Source organism: Athene cunicularia (assembly GCF_003259725.1).
Source record: "Athene cunicularia isolate RWA chromosome 4 unlocalized genomic scaffold, athCun1 chr4_part3, whole genome shotgun sequence".
Taxonomy (NCBI): domain Eukaryota; kingdom Metazoa; phylum Chordata; class Aves; order Strigiformes; family Strigidae; genus Athene; species Athene cunicularia.
Genome location: NW_020799100.1, coordinates 5301215 through 5322738, shown reverse-complemented (window position 1 = coordinate 5322738; position 21524 = coordinate 5301215). Strand labels below are relative to the sequence as shown.

Below are 21524 nucleotides of genomic sequence, written 5' to 3'. Positions count from 1 at the left end.
CCAAATAAATTCTTCTCCATCTGGAGGGGTTTATCTCCATATCTTAGTTGACAGTTTATATGTGCAATGGAAGGAGTGCTACAGGTTAGAACTTGAAACCATCTCTTGTGTGAGCAGCAGACACTGAGATTTGCAGCTGATGTTATTAACAAGGATCATTTTAACTACTATTTCTCACTCCTGCTGACCATTGCAGTTCTCCCCCATAAATCTCATGAGATCTCGTCAGGTTATAGCTCACACAGCCAAGCAGTCATGCAAGACTCTGAACATTCTTCTGACCAACCGAAAGCAGACAAAACTGCCAAAATACATACTCAGCCACAAAGCTTGCAAGCAGGATCTTTAATGATTCAGAAACTGAAAACTAAGAGAGCACAAAATACTATTTCCAATATACCTGCTTGTTTAAGCCACTGCATAGTTTTGCTGAATTTGGGGTGGCTGCACTGCTCTAAGCTCTTAAAACTGTAGCAAGTAATGAGGATCTTATTTCACAGGTTCTTTTTAAATTACTGCTTAAAAGCCTGTGGGAGAAAATGGAGGTTAGTGCACATACTTATTTGCTTACAACTTTGACGCCCTCTCTAGAGCTAACCTCAGCAAAATAGTATGTCAAGGAGTTATACAGCCTATTCTGCTTTCACTACCATTCTCTGGCTTTTCATCTGCTGTTCCAGCCTTTTCTTCTTTCTGCTGAACATGCATTTCTTAAATTTAACTGATATTTACTAGTAAGAAGAGGCTGCCATTATTCATTGAAGTCTGTTAAATATTATTGCTGTAATTTGCCAGAAGATGTTACAATAGCTTGCAGTCAGGTGTGTAATTTTTTTTCTCCCAGTTTACACTTTACGAGACCATTTTTGTATTCAGTAGGTTACATGGGAAGGATACCTGCCAGCACATCAGAGGTTAATGCTGCTGTAATTTGGCTGGTTCTTTGCTAGTCAGCTTTCTAGTGCCAAGGCTTTTTTTTTTTTTTTTTTTTTTTTTTTTTTTTTTTTTTTTTTTTTTTTTTTTTAAGATTCCTAGCTTAGTGGAGTTGGAGCTGTAGCCCTTACCATGCGACCTGGGGACATTTGTCTCAATCTGGATCATGGTACCTGGCAAACCAGCATCTTTTCCCAGGCCTGTTGCCAACTTGCTGCACATGACTACAGCCACGTAACAGGGATTTAAGGCTCTTCCTTGCAATGTCAGGATAAATTTTATCCCTGTGGTTTAAGAAAATATTCATATATTCCTAAGCACTGGTGATGAGAGGAAGGGGAAGGTTTAGAGAAGATACGTTCTCTCGTCCTATTTTCTTCCAAAGCAGTGTCAAGATTTCTGAGTTCTGAATTTACCCTCTGTTTTCTTATATGATACATTTCATTATAGCAGTAGGAGGAAGTGAAAGGGCAAAGGAAAGAAAGCAGGGGAGGTAGGCTTTGTGACATTTGAGAAATGGTCTGAGAGTTTCTCTATAAATTAAGCTATAGACTTGTAGTATAATTTCCCAGGAACATGCTACAAGCAGGGAGTGTGTATGAACGGTGCTTGCTTGATTTTGTTGCCTTTTCAAATCTATACTGATATTCAAGTCTGCCAGGAAATGTTTTTTACACCTCATAGAGAGCATGTGGATTTGTGTAATTGACTCTTTAAGTCTTTGTTAAAAAAAAAAGAGATGTCAACACAATATTATGGAGAATGGAGCATAGAAAACCTCCTGTGAGTTAGGAGAGTAAACTCAGCTGGAGATGCCACTTCAGAATTGCTTTGTGTACAATACTAATAAAAGTTCTTTCCAAAGTCCTTCATTCTTTCTTTTCAGATATATTAAGAAAGACCTTATTTACAGATGCATAAAGCTTTAAATTTTTAAAGATTTTGGTCCTTTGAAAGAGACATAGCATGCAGCTATTCCACATCAGAGTAAATCTCAAAACTACAATGCAACATGTTTTTGTGCTCTTAAGAGTTGAAGAGCAACACAGTGAGCAGAAGAACATTAGACTGTTTATATACCTGTTGTTAACTACCAGCATGTACTTCTTTAAGCATTTATTTTTTTAATCCTTATTTTCTTTTTTTTGGATCTGTCTTTTACATTATCACTTTGTTGCTACTGTGTTGACTGAAGAGTGGGTTTAATGAGAGCTAAACACCTAAAGCTGTGGGTTCTGCCATAATTAAAAATGGTATCCTGTTGTACAAGAAAATACATTAAAATATTAAGGTTCTTACGATAAATCAGCTTAAAGCAATAGTGAAGGAAAGATTATAGTTTATCTCAGAAGTTCTTGCTTTAGTTGATTTGTCAAGCTTCTAGGCTATGCAGAAGGTTTTATATATCTTTTTAATGCGAAACAGTGTAAAATCATGTTAAATAGAGGAAAGAAGAACATAAGAAGCAAACCAACCATTATTATTGTGATGAGTGTGAGGAAACTATGTTAAACCAATACCACCACAACCTTTATGGATTGGTTAGAGTTAAAAAAGGAATACAGGCAATTTACATGTTCTGATTCTGGTGATCACATTTCTGCTGCTCTGCTGGCCCTCAAACTATGGCCATTGCCACTGCTTTTTCTTCTGCAGTTACAAGAGGGGTCAAAACAGTCATAGGGTGTAAATTAAATTTTATTCTACTGTACATTACACAGCTCAGCACAATCCTGTATCCTCATTCCTCCAAATGAAAAAATATTTCAGATTTTGAACAGGTTTTCATTTTGGTTGAAGGGGTGTTACATTTCTAGTGTGTATGGGACTCTTCAGAGATAGTGGATTTGCTGGTTTTGTGGCTGATTCTGATCAAAATAAAAGCTTGATCATATCACCACTAATACTATTTTTACTGATGACCAGTGATTATTTTGTGACATTCAATGGCATTTCCTTTGGATGTTTTTTACTAATATCCCATTATATTTAGCAATTACATATGAATTCATGGTGAGAAAACTTGGCACAAACTAGGAAGAAAATCCAGAAGTCTTATTAGCGTTTAGCATTTGTACTTGGTTGCAGTTGCCTTTGTGAAATGTTAGAATTCATCCACAGTGAGAAAATACTACAATATAGGTATTGTGTAATCAAGAAAGCAGTGCAAATCCATCTTGTAACTTAGCTCATCGACCTTTAGTTGCTTTTAAATACAATCTATTCTTATACACATGATGTATAAATACTCCTTAGCAGATGGAGGGCTTGCTTAGTATTTTCATGACCAAAGGGAGTTCTCTGAATACAGAACAAGCATAACTCATCTTTAGACTTCACACTACCTAATCACCAGGTGATATATTGAGTCCTTTGAGGAGTCAATTAGTACCATGCCAGGCAGTACCAGTTCTATTAGCCTCCATGCTATATCTATAGGAGCTGTTTCATTAGAGGATCTGAGGTTTTGTTCTTGTGTAGGTGCTGATAAAACCTGTAGAAGGGGTAGGTTACTTTTCAGCTACATGGTGCATGGTGACAGCTGCTCCTCTTTCTGTTCAGACCTGTAGCATTGGCTGGTGTTCCACTGTATGGAAACTACCTAGATGGGAGGAACTGCTTAATAGCAAGGATTCAACACCTGAAGCCACTACCAGTGGATCCCAAGGATGTTCTGTTTAAAGGCTAGCAGTAGGGGCTGGAGTGGTGAGGCTGAAAGTGGCATTTATCCTAGGAAAGCTGTAGGTATCCTCTAATCTCCGTGGTAAAGCAGAAATACACTAAGGCAATGGACTTAACTTTGTCATGACTCTTAACTGTAGCTTTTTCAGATACCATTGATCCTGGGATGATAGACAGACAGTCAGCTCGGTGCATTACTTAAGTGTCTGCCCAGCTCTGTGGTTGCACTGTTTGAAATGGGAAAGATCCAGTTTAAGCATGTGATTATATGACTTAGTGACACAGAACTGTAGTTTATTCGACAGTTTTAGGTAAAATTCTTCTGCAATTAGCTTATTTCCTGCCTCTGGATATTTATTAGATATTTTCCCTTCCCATTATGATGGGAACAGCTCCAGCATATTTAAGAGACAATTGGGAACACACTGGGATATTTAAAGATTCCCAGAACTTGAATCTGAGTAATGCTTTGGGTTGCCCTGTGAGGACTCTGCTGTGCTATGTGTCTGTTCTGGTGAAACTGGCTCAGTATGAGGTTTTTTTTATTATGTGATGATTTTAAAACTCTGGACAATCTGTGCCAAATCATATAGTGCAGTCATTGATTTCTAATTTAACTGAGCATTTTGATGCCAGTGATCCTGTAAGAGTTCCCACGGCTGAAGGCTGGCTAGTGAACTTAAGTTATCTTGGGATATTTATAGGATGACTATTCTTGTAGGGTCTTTCTGGCTGTCCTTATTGAGCAGGGGAGGATGGGGAAAGACTCTAAAACACAATTCCAGGCACCAGGAACTTTTGAGTTCAGTTGCAGCTTATGGATTCTGAAATAGTCACTGAATTACTCTGCCTCAGTTCCCCCCAGTTGTATCTGCTGTATGGAGTTATATTATAGTCTGTGCAGAGGGACACAGGTCTGGTGCTTGTGTTTAATCTTGGAGATATCAAGTAGTAGGAATAAGTTTGTTATTACTCAGTGCTTTCTACTTACTTTGCAGTTTGTAGAGCCAGGTACTGTATTCATGCCTTTATACAGAGGAAAGCTAACAAAGTGCGTGCAGTGGTGACATTGCCTACTAATTTGCGTTAAATGTCAAGAGTATGCAGTTTTGATTTTTATTTTTCTGTTCATTTCCCCTTGGAGCAATAAAGCCTGCAGGCAGGACATTGTGGGACCTCACTGCCCTTCCCTGAAGGTTAATGGTCACTTTATCTTTAGCCTTGTGTTTGCAGGCACTGGAGTCAGACAGCCTTTTCCCCAGAGCTGCGCTTCTGTGATTTCCCGTATTATTACTTCAGCTGACAGCCAGTGAGATGCTATCAGAGATGACCTTCACTTTTGAATTTTGATTTCAGTCACAGCTGAAATTCAGGATGTTGATGGTTTTAGGAGTATTATTCCAGATGTGCGAGGCCCTATTTCTCCTCTTGCTTATACCTGTACAAACAAATTGGGAGCAATTCTGTGGAAGAGGTGAGCCTACATTAGTGCAAAACTAATATACATGGGAAGTCATTAAACTTGTTTGCTATTCACAGCACAAGCATTAGTGGCAATGCTGGTCTGATCTATCTCCAAGGGAGCTTGGCAAGAGTGTTGCAAGGACATTGACTGGATCTATCCCTAGAGGGAATTTGGGAAGAATGGGGTGTAGAAAACTCAATTCATTATTCACATCGTCTCAGGATATTTGTTTAGACTCAGTAACTGTTACCTCTGATGTTGGACATCTAGACTAGGCACTGGTCCATGTGCCTGTAGCTACATACTGTGTTCTCACATTTCTTTCCAGATGGTCTTGTATATTGGTGCCTGCCTGGACACTGAGAAGGAAAAGTTGTGTTGTTGGAACTTAATATTTTTTAACATGGTATTTTCTTAAGTCAGAATGTGTAGAAATAGAGCTCCTTTGTTCAGCTTCTGCACTACCCCCTCTTAGACAAAAGAACCACAGTTTCCCAGTATATAAAATATTGACCGTGCTAGTATTTTCACAGGAAATACCAAGCTCTTCCACTGTGTCAAAAATAATCTGCTTTTCATTCAGACTCATTAAAATCTTAGATTTTAGATTTATGATTTTGGATTAAAAAAGCAGATATGTGAGAGCCAGCACATCCTGTCTATATTGCCTCTGTACACAGGGATGCTGTTACTTTATAAATAAATGACATATTTATATGCAAATGATTTGTTGTAGATTTGTAAAATGTCAAAAACCCACTTCTATCTCTTTATCTATATTATTTGTTTGGCAATCGATATTTTCTGACACTGAAGTCTGAGGTTACATCCATGATCCTGTTGCAAATCTACGGGAAATTACCTTTTGAATGACACTTGGCCTGACCTTCATCTCCAGATAATCCAGGAAGAGTTTACGTTTGACTGTGGGGACACAAGGACAGATTTAGCATATCAGTATCTTTTTGGCCATATTTTAGAATTCAGTAATGCACTGGATACCCCATACCAAAGTTTATCTTCATTCCTTCAGACATGAAGACAGTGTGTCTCTGATAAACTGCAAGAAACAATTCAGACTCAGAATTACCAAACACTGGAATCAAAGAGAATATGTATGGCTGCTTTCCTTGAAATACTCTTTTTATTGAAGGAGCTTGCAGGAAGTCCTCTATCAGGGAATAACAACAACAAAAATCCCTCAAATCCCACACATTGTACACAAATGTAAAAATAAGCATAATTAGAGCAACATACAGTAATTAGACTCCAGAGCAAGTATCATGGCAAATTCTTCAGGCTTATATGCATGAATTAAAAACTGGTAGCAGTGTATAGTTAGAGGCCCCTAACTATACTCTACTTTCCATTTCAGAGATAGGCTTTGACCCTCGTTTTTCTCCTATTATTAATCACAGATGGATGTATAAACTCTGTAAGGAAGAAATCCTCTTATCTGCACTTTGTTTTCTGCAGAGTACTGTGTTTGATTCCAACGCTGTTTGTTTAAAGCTCTGATACTGCAGCTTTTAACAGTGATGCATGTTTAGTTGTTTCTTTAGTACTGGAGAGTTTTAACTGAAAATTTCCAAGACAGGCCCATTTGCCAGCCTGGGAGAGCTCACTTTTAAGAAAGCTGAATCCATTTCTGCTTCTAAAAGGTGATTCATGAGAATCACATTTATATTAGCACACAGGTAAACAATCCACATGCCAAGTGCAGAGAGAATTGTGGTATGGGAAGAGTGACTTGCAATGTTATGGTTAGATTTCTGTGCAGGGTTTATTCCAGGTTGTAATGGAAAGAGTGCTTTACATGCAATGCAGCTGGAATGGCACATTTTTAGAAATACTTGGGCAAGATCAAGTGCAGCATAAAATCTAGTCTGAAGGTTCTCAATCTAGTCTTTATTGCTCAATAGTAAAGACATGAGAACTGGAAGCTAGACTTCGATTCTGCTGGATTTGCCCCACATACCTCATTTGATGTCCAGACACTGACAGGGTTACTTTTTCAGAGATAAACCGGCAATGTTAAAGAGTTAAACTAGACAGTATCAGTTGTTTGGGGGTATGCAGCTCTAAAAGGAGGGGAGAGTCTGTGCAGCTGCATGGCTTCAACTGCCTTGCAGCATGCAGGAGGGCATGTGGTGCTCAGGCTGACAGTAGCTGGGAAAGCTGGAGAGAGGCAAAATAATTGAAAAGTGCAAAATGTTGCTAGGGTAGAAATACACAGAATCGTTCATTATATAAAATGCAAGTGCATATAGATCAGTATATGACTGCTCACCCCATTGCAATGGTGACAGGGGGAGCTGCAAAACTTCTTCAGTGAATTCTCACCTGATAGACCTGGTAAGTTTTTTGCAACAGGAAAACTTACCAGAGGAATGCAGTCAAAATATGTATTTGTTATGGTGACTATGAGAGAGAGACTGGATTTTGGTAGAGGCTAAAGGCTAAAAGTGAGAGACCAAAGGCTACCTTGTTAACAAGAAGTCAGTTCAGAGACACCAAAATATACAGGAAATCTGAAATTTTTCGGTCTATCAGTTTGCGGTAGGATTTCTACTTCTACCCCTACATTTGTTTGGTGACCAAATTCACATGAAATTTTTGTCCCTTTCTGAAAAGAAATTTAAAAAAATTATAAATCAAACATCCATGTTTAAACACAGTTTGTGAATCATAGGATTTCCTAACTGTGTGACATCTGGCCCATCCCTGCTGCTTTGCAGTGTGCATGTGTCCCGATTGCATGCAAGCCAGCTTTGAATGGACATTTTGTGAAGTGTTCACTATCAGTGAGCCGGGGAGGGAAGGACATGGTTAGGCCTTAGAGATCTAGCTGCAAGCAGTTACAAGAAAAGCAGTAGATCTGTTGGACATGAAACATATTTTGAATTGCTGGTTGTGTGTGTAGCTCCTAACACCTCTGCTGTCTGGCTGCTGGCATGTACCCTGTGTACGTGTATATGTGTAGGAAGTGACTGTGGAAACATGCCAGTGTTTTTTAGCTCGCTTGAGTTTTCTCCATTGGATTACTAGCTACTGTTGGTTGCTTATGTTGAAGAGGCCTTTTTTGCAACGACACAGGTGAAAGTACCTGTGAAACAAGTAACTTCATGATTTTAGGAGCTATATTTTTGTGCAAGCATTTCTCAATGGTTGGGTTGCTGGGCCTTGCTCAGACTTGCCTCCCTCATTCCCTTTGGAGAAGTTAAGAAACTTGTTGGGAAGTTTACCAGGTGCTGGGAGCTCTGCTGCTACCTCTTCATGGCTGCCAGTGCCACTGCGGGCGGGCAGCTTGCCACCTGGCCTGCTTGTTCTGCCTGCAGACGCAGAAGGTGAAGCGAGGCGGATTTGGATGTGCAGTGATCATGGTGGGGTATGTGGTGTGCAATGCTGGGCTGCTGAGGGTAAGCAGTGACGTTGAGTTTGAAGTCAGTTCAGAAGGCCATAATTTTCAAATGAAAGTGGGCCTAGACTGGGCTATTTCAATCAAGCCAAGACACAAACTTTAGAGGAAGTCCAGATCTGATTCAACTTACAGGTGTTTAAAACTTGCTGTCTTCCTTATCTTTAAAGAACCATCTTTACTTTGCCAAGGTCTGTATTCTGTGGTTATTTGGTGTTCATCCACTTTCCAAGCTGAAAACAGCTTTAATTAATTAACTGGCAGTAGATCAGTTTTAGCACTTGACAAGTGAAGAGCTAATGTCAGCGCAGCAACTGTTTGGTTGTCAGACCTAGGGTACAATATATAACTGCTTACTTGCACTGATTTACCTGTGGAAGTAGAGCACAATGTTTATCAACATCTAAGATTTCATATCTATACTCAAAGAGCTCAGTGTGTAACTATTTGGAGCTGTGCTAATGATAAAGAGACAGAGCAGTGAATAATAAATGCTACCATGAAGTGGCTTGGAGACTGATATGAAGATAGAGAATCAAAAAGGATTAAATCCTGCGGTGGAGTAATTATTTTTAATGACTGTTTACTAGACTGTGCTTCTTGGAAAGTAAGGGGGTTTCTAGATGGTGCAATGTGTGTTGCTAAACTGCCAGTTCCTGGGAACAAGGACTATGTTTGACCTAAATGGAACCCAACAGATGAAGATTTGCATGTTCAAGTAAGTAACTTCAAGACAAAAATACATGAAAGAAAAAAGAATAATGAAAGGAAGCATGTTCTGAAGACAAACCTTCTAAGGAGATTTGCAGACAGGGAATCTGCTTCATGTTAGCAAAAAATCTGATCTTTTGAAGGTTGTGAGCCGTATTCTATACCAGTTAAAGTGATGAAACTCTTCCGAAGTCATCAGGATTACAGTACTCTACTGGCTTTAGGGACTGGGCCTTCCCACTGGAAGGCCATTTGATCTTTCTTGCTTTTAAATACAACTGTGAATTTTTCATGAAGTCTCCTTCATTTCTTACTATAAATGTTTCCATTGGCAGCATTTTCTGAAATAAATGCCAGGCAGATTTCAGATGCACTCCTACGTCCAAGGTTTTGTACATTAAGCCAGTCAGAAAGTTTCTCCAGTAATCTCCAGGAATTCCTTCTTGGTGGTTGTTACCCAATAACCCGAGCCTTGGTTTTGACTATTTTTTTTTTCCTGTGGGCTTTGTCTGATGGGTGGACCCTAACGCTCTCTAGCTACCCTTTTTCTGTTAGGACTAGGAGTTCAGTGCAAAGTCATCGTGACAAATGCAGTAGTTCAGAACAACAGCAAAACTCATTTGGGTAAAACTTCAACTAGTGTTACAGTATTTTTGCTTCTTTGTCTTTTCCCAAGAGCAGGAAAGTGTATCTGCTTGAGGTCAGGTTTGATTTGCAGCTCTACTGGGGATGGCATTGGAGTTGGCTGCTTGTAGAGGCTTTCTTTTTCCTGCTAAGTGGGAAACAAAACTAGAATATGGTTTGGTTCTTGTTTGTGATGGCCCTTGCACTTGCTTTAATTTATTATTTGTGTCATGGCTTTCCTTTGTGTATGGGGTTTTATAGAAAATAGAGAAATCGAGGTGTCCGTTCACAGATTTCAAAGTTCTGCACCATTATGAAACTGCCGTAGGTGAGTCAGTTATGGGACTTCTCACCTGAGGTGCATTTCTCAAACTTCATGTCTCTCTTATGGGAAAGGTGTTAAAATAAAATATTTTCTTCCTACTATTCCAGAAGAACTTCTCTACCTTCGATCTGCTCTTGCTACTGAACACCTTTAAGAGGAACTCATGTAGAAATACTCCTGTAATACTCTCTCTTACTGGCTTGCCAGACCCAAGTATTCAAATATTATGTACTAGATGAGAAATACAAGTAAATGTGGTTTTCTTCTGATCTTTTAGGAATGAGTGTAAATCTTTCCTTTGCAATTATGAGAGTTATGAACTTACTACGTTTAAATATTCATGCATTTTTTTTAATCAAGAGCTGACATTCTTACCAAGACATGCGACTCCAGGAACGGGCTAACACTTTGCTAGTGGCTGCTGATACTCTAGTTGTGTGCAGGTAGCACAAGCAATGTCTTGCTTCACCACTCTGCTTTTACCTCAACAGAGGTCACTAACAACCATGATGCAGATTAATTTCTATATTAATTTAATGCAATATAATGTCAGAAAGGTGTGCAGCTATGTTGTCCCCAGGGCTTGGGTCACGCCTGTGAATGAAACCGCTTGAGGTTTATGTTCCTCAGCATTAAACCATAGCCATTTTCCTCCTTCCACACCCACTGAGGGCCTCCTTAGTTGTGGTAGTGAGTAACAAGTGTTAGTGTATTGTCAGAGAGCATCACCAGACAGTATTTTTCTCATATGGATGTGCTGGCTACTTTAAACTCCAGAGCTTTTTGCCTGACCTTGCAGTATTACAGGGGTGTATTTTTTTCCTGTTAATGTGCAGAATAGCTTGTTAGAATAGATTGTGGTTTACAGTGAGATGGGATAATGCCTGTTCTAGAAGGTCCCATGCACCCCTTATGTGCTGGAGAATGACTACAGTTTTTAATGGTTACTTCAAAGATGTTACAAGTATTTTCTGTAGTCTTTCTCTGTCTAAAAAATAACAATAACAATTAATCTCCTCAGGGCTTCTTCACATCCTAATTACAACCAAGCCTCTCATTAGTCCCACAGGGAGACAGAATCAAATGCCATATGGTATTTTATACTTAGGATGCTGTGCTTACCAAGAGCTGGAAGGAGACAGGAAAAGGGGGAGTTAACAATTCATAACCATTTATGGAACAGGCACAACCCTCCTTGGACCCATTTCAGCGGAGTCTGAGGGCCTCAGATCAGGAACTTTATCTGGCTAGTAATTGCATCAGCATGCTGGCTTTCTTGTGTGCGTGTGTGGGCATTTGGTGAGCAGGATACGAAGCTGCAGAATCTTTGTGCTGGCATCCACACACAAGGATGAATTAAATGCACACACGCCTCCCGGGAAGGACCATGGCTGGATTCTACGGTTGCCTGAAAAGTAAAAAGTAAGTGCCATGCTGAGCCCTCCCCTCCACCTTTCCAAAGTGAGCTGAGTCTAGTGGGTACTTTGAAATTCTGTCTTTGTTGTATTTCAGCAGCAGCACTGAACAAAATGATCATGCCTTGAGACTGAAGTACCATTCTGAGTACAGAAGTGCAAAAAATCAATCCTGGCAGAGATACCAGATCAGTGAAAATTGGTTGTGGTTTTTTCCTTCAGAGGTATAAACATGAAATACTGAATAAGGAATTAAGAACCTTTTCCTGTCTAATTATAGCAAGAGGGAAAATGTCCTCTTCCTCATTGATCAGCTATATAACACATAAAAGTGAGAATTACAGAAATGCACTTTGGATTTAAAAAAAACACATTCAGCTAGAAATCTGGCAGTAAATGCTCTTTGAAAACTTAATGTGCTCAGTTTTTGTATAAGCAACCTGAGGTTTGTTTCTGTAATCACTCCCTGCTGAGAGATTTAGCTGTATTTAAAATAAATATTTTTTTATTGCTTCACTGACATACTTCTGTTGGAGTAGATATAAAAGGAGAAGAGAATGGGACAATGCACGTTAGTATTTGTGCTTTAAACCACCACAGAGATACATTCTGTTTTTCTTTTTACATTCTCCCTGCTAAGGAATGGAACAAAATTTTCTGCTGCAAAAACTGAGCAGTGGGTTTTGATAATGTTTTGCATCAGCAGACTGTAGAGGGCTCTATTCTTGCATACGGTATGGGATTAAAGAAAATGAAAATGCACAGTGAAAGGCAAGCAAAGTTGCGTCTTGAGGCTTAAGATGTGAATGCTGACATTTAAATGTATGGGTAAGTCCTGGTTAGCAGAGAGTTAAAAAAAATAGTTCAAAAGTGAAGCTGGCAATTCACTCTTCCTCCTTTTCCCTCTCCTAAAAGTTGTATCCTTCATACCAACAGTTTATCTTGCATTACTCTGGTGGAAATATGCATTTGCAAAGGCATGCAATTCCTATTGGATTTCAGTTAGCATTTCCATCCCATATTGACTTATTTGGAAAGTAAGGCTGCCTTAGATAAAGGGGGAGGATGTGATGAGAACTAGCAAAATTGCTAAGAGTGAGACCTGATGAAGGCAAGGAGGATTGGCACTTGAATTGAACAAAAAAAAAGAGTTTACATTGTTTGATTTGTGCTAAGTTGTTTTTCCCTCAAATCCTCCAGCATCTAATGCAGTTAAAACAAACTTGGAAGTCTGAGAGAGGCTCTAAAGGCTGAGCAGACGGAGCTTCATTCATGTGGCATGCAATCTCTTCTTTACTGGTGGATCTATACCTGATTCGTGAGGAACGGGGGCTTTTTCTTCAACAAATTCTTCTTGTTACTCTTCATTTAGGTCTCTACACTTGATATATATAGATTATATTCCTCAACCTGTTATTTCAACCCTGTGATATGTTCCCAAGTAGATTGGTGCAACTATTAATACTTTGCAGTCTTTACAAATTTTATATGCTGCTTTGGTTGTGATTATTGGCAGTTAAAATGAATCTAAGACACCAATTGCAGTAGCAGTGATGTTTTTAGCCTGAGATTAATTTGGATGAAATTTGTTTGGAGTTTGACTTGAAGTGTTTGTCTTTCTGGACAAATGGGTCATTGGAACGGCTTCCCCAAATCCTCGTGTGGTCATTTGACCTGTAGGAGTTGGTCTGCTTTCTGAATGAAAGCTATTTTGGAATGAAACGACATTTTGTTTTAAACAATTGGCTTGGGTACCAGTAGGGATTTAGCCAAAGAGCTCAGTGCAGGCCATAAAATCTGCCACTAACACTGGGAAAGGGCTCTATCCAGGGCTTTGAGCTGCTGGGTCCAGCTGAAGCACCTGGACTCTTTTAAAAGCTGCTTTGGGTAGTGCTGTCCTGTGCTGCTGTCACATTCAGCTTCTCCCCCCACCCCCCCATTTTCCAAGGGGAAGCAAAGGCTCTACCTTGGTCCACTGTGTTAATGTATGGCTGAATCTGATCTTTTTACAGAGTCCTGTCTGCGTGCTTTGTTAATGTTCTTTTATGAGATGTCACATTAAAAAAAAAGCCCAAAGCCAAATCCAGCTAATTCCTCATCACAACCCCAATCTTGGCTGCTATTCCACTGAAATAAAAGTTGTAGATTGCTTTCATATTTCTCTTCAACCAGCATCTGTATCCTGAATAATCTTAAATTGTTCTTCCAGTAAGTTTATAGCTCATCACCTTTGCTGCAAAATTTTGTTGTGCTTGGTCCTAGTATGGTGTCAGATTAAAATATTAGACCTGGACAGATAAGATGGAGGTTTTTTAAAGCTTGTGGAGGAACCTTTCCCTACATTGCTCAATTTTTGGTACTAGCCAAATGCATAGTTAAGAGCTGAAAATGTGGTTGCTTGAATAGTAGGGTTCACTGATGGTCAATGCAAACTGCCAATTTCCAAGGACAAATATAGTGTGTTAGAAGCTATATAAAATACTTGGCTGAAGGCTTTGCATGCCAGCTCAGAACTGGTTTCTATAACAGCCTATAAGGAAATGTATTTAGCTGATCTGTACTTAATGTGGTCAGTCAGGATTTAATGGTGCCTTTCACAAGCAGTCCCAGAATATGGACATATTTCAGTTTAAATGTCTTCTGCTATGCCAAGCTTTGTACTTCCAGTGGGGTATTGTGTTCTTTTCTTACAGTCTGAAATTGTCAAAAAATCCTGATGTGCACTCTTATCCTTCAAAGAAGTTCAGCATTTGGGTAAAATAAATTGATCAAGGGATGCTTCAGTATAATTTTCAAGATATTTTTAGATTGTTTGAGATGAAAGACATTGCAAATGTAAAATGATAGTATGACCATGAAATCGAGTAAAATGTGTTTGCTGGGTTAGGTGCTGTTGCTCTGTTGTTGTAGCTTGCCTTATTGCCTATTCAGATGAGTGTCAGGAAGAGATTTTGGTGTTTGCTGGGATTATTGCAAAGATGGTGTAGTGCTGTGCACCTGGTGGATAACCAACTAACCTGAGATGTCTGTCCACTGCCTCCCACACCTTTGCCCCAAGCTCTCTTGGTGGGACACAACACAGGGGAGAGTGGAAGGAGTGCCAGAAGTTCTGTCATCCTTGGTGTGTAATACACTTTTTACAGCTTTTATATGTGTGGGATCCTTAGAGCCTTTGGTCCCCCATCCACAGCAAGCAGCTGCTTTTTTAGCTTGGACACTAGCAAGTGAATTGGAAGTGGTTTAAAGCTCCATCAACTGCTACTGAAGTAGCAACTTGGCACTGTGGGGAATGGGGCAGTTTAAAACTGTTGGCTCTTCTCTGTCAGCAGCTCGTTCACCTCCTGTGTCCTCTCTCACTTTTTGGAGTCATGTAATCGCTGCGGGGTCTGAGTGTTTACTGACTGTCTACAGTACATGATGCTTTGCTCTTTGGCACAATTTTAAACATGGGGCATCTCTCCAGGACTCAGAGGCTGTTTAAAGGAAGACACTGAGTTCCCTGGTCATCCCTGCCTGTGGCATCCCTCAGCATAGCTGGGTTCGGCCTGGCTCAGCAGCGGTCCTGGCTCAGCAGTGGTCCTGGCTCAGCAGGGCTGGCCGCTCTCGGGAGGCCGTGTGGCCTTGGAGTCAGTGCGTGCTACCTGGGAGCTGTAGAGGAACTAGTGCCATGGTCCTGTGGTGACCCGGGGGTCTGTCTCTGTGGCCAGTGAAATGCTTCTCATGAACACTTCGGTATCCTGAAATATGTTCATTTACTTGTCTTTATTGTATACAACTTTAACACGGTATTTCCCAGTGAGAGCCAGAGTCACTCATTAACAGTTTTTCAGTGGTTTTTTTTGAGATGAAAACATCTGAGGATGAAAGGTGGTTCCAGCCCAACAAAACAAGTTCACCACTGCAGAGACAATCCCTGGATCCACACAAGGGTGACAATACTGAGTTTGAAGAAACAGCTTACAGAGGGTGCAAGAGGCAAAGCACTAAACAGAAGAAGAGATGTGCTTTTGTGGAGAGTGGAGAGCTCTCCCAGCTGGGACCAAGTCAGAGAGGGTGAGCTGAGGTGACATGACTCCCTGGTCACTGTGAGTCTCTCAGGGGAATCTTCCAATACACAACCTATGAGCATGTTCCTGTACATGGCAATTATACACAGTATTTGGACATTTGTGAGCATTTTGTCTTCAGACCACAGGGATTGTTTAGTGCTATGCCTGGTATTAAGTGTGTGGAGGCTTAAGTCCTGTTTTGCTACTCAAGAATAGTGGAGAGGGTGAACAAAAGCAGTCAGGAGGTGGCAGAACCATGGCACTGCAGGCACTTGAGCACAGTTAGTACAATGGTGCTGTATTATTAACAAAAAGATCAACTATTTCTCTCTGTTGATTCATTCCATTTGACTCATTTCTGTACAAGGAGTTCAGTTCTGGCTTAATACACCAGTGAGTCACTCCACGTCTCCCAGTCCTCCTCGCTTCTCTCCTGCTTCTCTCTGGATGGTGTTTGTTTTAGCAGCCACAGTGATGTGGTGCATTTGCTGGCTGTAGGCAGAGGAATTCCAAGCAGACATGCCTGTTTGTTTGGTTTCAGCAGAACAGCCCCTTCCCTATCACCAAGGTGCTGAGTATTTAACAGATGTGCACCTCTGATACTGCCTGTCCTCTTGCACTGGAGCAAAAGCTTCTTGGTTTGGGACAATCTGCTGAATGTAATTCTCACTCTTCTGCACCATTTGGCTGTCAGATTTTTTGTCTACATTATTTTGCTAGACTGAGCCGTGAAAATGTCATAATTTTGCTTTGTGTTCTCTTCTTATACAAAAACTTCTGCTGCTTTAAGTGTCTGGCTTTGTATCCTTACAGCCAGCTGGAGAGATTAATTTGTCATTTGCTCCTCATAGAGAGATCTAGAAAGTTTAATAGCTGTGATGTGAAGGCCTAGAATTGGCTTTATAAGCTGAAATCTGGCTATAGATATGTGGGACAAAAATGTAGTAGGTCAAAGCTGTACTTCCAGTAGATAACCTACCTAGCTGATTACCAGCCAAACTTGGGAAAATGTGAGATAAAGTCTGTCTGTGGGAAAACAGGAAAAAAACCTCCAAGGTAATGCCAAGGTTGATTTTTTTCTCCCCCCCCCCCCCTAAGGATTGCTGCTGTAGGAAAACAGTTGAGCACAAGTTGCTCTGCTCTGATGTGATCCAAGCTTATAGTTCTGTATTAAATCTGTTGTAGTTTCAAGGTTGGTAAAACTATGATGATCAAGGAGTTTTAAGCAGTATTTTGAATACAACAAATACTAACTGCAAACTTTTTTTTTTATCTTGTTGTTATATTATTCATAATTATTTGTATCAAGATAGCAGGTGGCCCTCCACAGCTCTATTGTGGGAGTCACTATTTAAACAACACAAAAATGTCAGTCAGTTGATAGCCTGTCTGATCTTGCTTGCAGATGCTGAGCTGTCACTGTTCATAACGGTCCAGGCTGTGCTAACAGCTCAACATTTCCAGCATGGTGTACATGAAAAAGCTAAGACCTGGGCCACACATATCATAATTAATTTTTTAACTGTGTCATTAATCCAGTGTGTGCTGCTGCATTCATACAGGTATACAGGGGCCAAGGTACTCTGTGATCTGTTGTATCCTGTCACCATGCTATGACATATTTGTATCTTTGACTGTTAAGAGAGGACTGTAGCACTCTCAGTCAGAGCAGGGTAACTTGGCTGTGCAGACAAAGCCTCCTGATTTTGCTTTTTAACCATCTAGCCAGAGCTAAGGCGGCATTCCAGCTTCAAATTTTTGTGGTGGTTGTTTCTTTTGGCCTCTGAGTTTCAAGGATCTGGTGCTAATTAGTGAACTAAATGTTTGACTTACATTCATGATGAATTCATTTATGCTTATTCATTCTCAGAAATATGTAACTGTGTGCTTTTGCCAGGGCTTGTAAGTATCACTCATCTAACAACGCAGTTCTGATCCACACAGTAGTTTGGATGCAAATGGGATGTATTTGAATACTCTAGCTCAGAATTATGATGCCGACATCATGTTAATCATCAAGCTATCTGTGTTTGTGGGAAAATACAGATTTGACAGAGGTGCAAAGGAATTGTTTGCTGGTTCACTCTAGCAGTGATACTGCTTTTCATCATCTCAGTTTAGTGAAAAGAATGTTCCAGAAGTTGAAATTTCATTCCTTTCCTTCAAGAAATGCAAATTGTCTTGTTGCTTCTTTTCTTGCAGCCTTGGCCTGTGAAGACCTTACAGAATGTCTATGCTCTTCTGATTCCCTACCCCACCCTTGCCATTGCCTACTTGTCAGTACCCCATCTTGCAGTCCTTGTTGCCTTTGATCTCATCCTCCTGGGTTTTTCTACTGTCATGTACCCTCTCTGTTCCCTGATGCTACCATGCCACCTTCTTAAAACACAGTTGAATACAGCTGATATTCTGTTGCTGCAATACAGCATTAAGCTTGGAAAATCTTATTTCAGATGATCTTATTTTAGAGAGGTGTTTGTGTCTGGAATCCCAGAGAAGTAGGATCCCTTTTTAGTGGTTTTAGTTTAGTCAGTAGATGCCCTTGGGACAGAAATGGCTCAGGGATTGTTTTAGACACATGCATGATCTCCCTTGGATCTAGCAGTTCTCCATGTGCTTCAAGACCAAGCTGCCTAACCTGAGGCTGCAGAGAGAGTGGCCAGGAGAGATGAGCAGGGACAGCAGGAGGTTTCCTTTAGAGCAAAAGAAGGGAGACCCTAAAACTTCACACACAGCTCCAGAAGAGCTTCTTCTGCAACTGTGGAAGTCACCCCAGGCCTTCCTTGCTCAGGAGCCAAAATGGGGTCTGAATTCCAGAAATACCCACAGGCAGTGGGATCTCAGGAGGTTTAGACAGACAGACACAGTATGTTTCAACATAGGAAGGAGCTGGCCTTGTTTTTATTTTTGTGTGTGTACAGGCAGTAGATGTTGCCCTAACTAGGTTTTGGGACTTCACATGGAGAGAGATTTCCAGAGCTTCCTGCCAAAGGCAGCCTCTGAGACCACAAAGCCTGCATTTTATTTGCTCTCTTATAGCCAAAGATGGCTGACTGTTTTTATGACAGTTTGATCTTCAGAGTGAAAATTTGTGACACAGTTTGGCCTGGAAACTTCTGTTAGCTTCTTCTTTATTTTTCAGTGTGCTTTGAATTCTTGGACATTAAATATCTATATTATCTCCTCTTGGGAGAAATGTGTCCTGGGAAGTTTGATCTATCTGAATAATTTTTTTATTTTTCTCATCCTTAAGCTGCTCTTTAACCCACAAATTAAGGGATAAATATCTGTTTTGGAAAAACCTTAAAAAAAAGAAAGCTTTAGACATAGCCTAAAGTCCCATGTTTCAGTTCTGGCATTCCGTTTGCTATTGTTTCAGCTTCATTTCCCCTGCAATATTCAGACAGCTTAATTTGGTAAAAATGTCTCCAGAGTCTGTCTTTCAGGCCCAGGATGTAATGATTCTTCACATTTTGTGAGAATAAGATCTTGGAAATCAGCGTGAGAGTCAAATACAGGGGCATGGCAGATATGCAGGCTACTCTTGTGAAATTTAATGGGTTTTGTTATTTATCTTTTGTGTAGTGGGAGTACTCGATAGCAGTGTCAGTTAGTACAATTCCAGCATGCTGGTCTCCCATAGCGGAGGAAGTGCTTAGCTCCTCCATAGTGCTCATTAAGCTTTCCAGGCATTCAGTGTGACCATTGCCATTCCACAGGTAAAGAAACTGAAGGCTGAGCGATAAATAACTCAGCCAGTGTCAGCAATCCATTAATTTGCCCTGTTCTCCAGTGATAGAGCCAGGAAAATCAGCCAATTCTCCAAGTCCCAGCTCAGTAGTTTCCGTCTGCTAGGATATGTTTAAAAGATGAGCTCTGTCTCAAAGATTTTACTGTCTAAACTAATAATTGTCACCTTCACAGTTTGCAGATATTGGCAATTTCCATGGAGTTTTCTCAGACATGCAGTTTTTCAAGCCCCTGTAGAGTATGTTGAAGCCAGCTGACAGTAAACTTTCCTTAGCTGCCTTTTGTTGATCCCCACGAAGCAGCCTGTGGACTCCCAGGGCTCTGCACAGCACAGGTCAGATAAGTCATCTAACTTTTTGCTGGGAGGTCACAGGTGGAATAAAATTAATTAGGAGTTTGGAGAGGGAGTAAAAAGCACACACACGAGCTAGAAAACAGTGACCAAATATGCTCACCACCCAGGTGTGGGATGGAAGATTATGCATACTTGTTGAATTTGCCACATGGAGAGGCAGAGACAGTAAGCTTTACTTTTATTCCCATACTTGACTCTGACATCTTGACTCTGCTCGCATGAGGCATGTCTGCTGTTTAGTGATAGTGGCTTGACATTTCCTGTTGCTTTGCTCTTGAAACTGTTTCTAAAGGCAGTAATGCTTACTGCGTGTAGCTCTCTAACTGGCAAAGGCAGCCTTTGGTTACATCCTTATTGATTTTTAAATGCGTGTTCCCCCTCCTTCCAACTACTCCAAATATATCTGTGTCAAGTAGATCTGAGAGTGTCTCTCTTCTACTGCTGGCTCCTTAGCACGGTTGCTGGATGACTCTTACTTCATTTACTTCTTTTTAGGAAGAGTGGAAGAAGATCCTCATTCCAGCTGTTTCCTGAAATTTCCCCAGTGTAGTAGTGTGAAGAAAAAGAATTACTACATGGGAAAAGCACTGACTTATTCCTATGCTAACGCCAAACGGTGCAATTCAACTGAGTCATTTAATGTAAATTCCTTTAAAATGGAGGCAGTCTGGAATATTGGCTGAGCTCTTGCGTGTGCTTAGATCATGACTATGTTAGTGCCAGTCTAGATTTGAGCAAAGTGCTGTCACATTTCTCCTGATTGGTGCAGATCAGAAAATGCACTGGAAAAACTATGTGATAAATTGTTATCAGGGATGGGCTATTCCGAGACATTTTACTTAGCTTTTGGCAAACAGGTAGATATTTGCTTTATTGTCTGAGCAGATATAAACTTGCAGGGCAGATCCTCTTGCTGACAGCAGCTATGCAAGGTCATACTAGTAAGAACTGCAGAGTAATTAGGTGTATGAGGGCAGCCTGAAGTGGCATGTCCAAACCAGGTTAATCTGTCTGGCATGGATGCCAAGTGTTGCAAAGCTGTGGTAACAGACTTTAGTTTGGCCTCTCAAGCTGTGTACAAAGAAAGAGGTGCTCTGCTACTGGTACCTGCCTCAGGTTTAAGGTAACACAGGTCTGTGTATATGTGCTGCAGCCGTGTCCCCGTGTGCAGGGAGACAGTTCTGCAGTGATTTAGCAAATGGCATGACTGCTGAGAGGGAGATGGAACAGCATGCAGGGAACCAGAGGCATTTACTTTCTCAGTTCCTGGACTAGTAACAGAGTGCATTTCCACTCTTTTCTGTAGTAGCTTATGAATGTTTTTGTCTCATCTGCCCTTCCCCCTTCTTAGCCTTTTGGCTTCTCACACAATTACAGACTGAGCCTGTGTGACTGTATGAAAGGCATTTCCTCCTGTTACTTTTTTTTAAAGTCTGCTTCAGCCCACCAGCTGCTTTCCATTAGTGTTACACACACACTCACTAGGAGGGCAGCACATAATGCTTCAGGCACTGCTGAATAGCAGAAATCCTTCAGAATCGCTGTCAGACAGAGGCTTCTCAAAGCAGACCGTAGGTAAAAAGAGTTCAGCACATTGGGACCTGTCTTCTGGCAAACTTTCTTGAAGAAGCCAAGGTGTGGGGACAGAGGGTGGTGAGGGGGTGTCATCTGAATGCAAAGTGTGAAAGCTGTGAATAGATTTCTTTATGTGAACGGTTGTTTGTTCTGGATATCTCGTCAAGGGTAGGAGCTGAATGTTGTCTGTTGCTATGGGGAATTATTACCCCCTACTTGATC

General features: G+C 40.7%; 1 protein-coding gene across 6 annotated transcripts in view; it reads left to right on the top strand.

Annotated features, from left to right (window-relative positions):
- The first annotated feature begins 11409 nt into the window (after positions 1–11409).
- The window catches only part of KIAA1210 (KIAA1210 ortholog), a 43562-nt gene continuing 33447 nt past the window's right edge, over positions 11410–21524 (top strand). For 3 of the 6 annotated variants that reach the window (XM_026848618.1, XM_026848612.1, XM_026848608.1), the window contains exon 1: positions 11410–11580. Coding sequence is in view for 2 of the 6 variants with exons in the window: in XM_026848612.1 (XP_026704413.1) it covers positions 11519–11580 (62 nt within the window). In the remaining 4 variants the exon portion in view is untranslated. Of the gene's footprint in view, positions 11581–21219; positions 21363–21524 lie in introns of those variants that run through there. The other 3 variants (XM_026848614.1, XM_026848617.1, XM_026848615.1) reach the window with 3 other exon arrangements.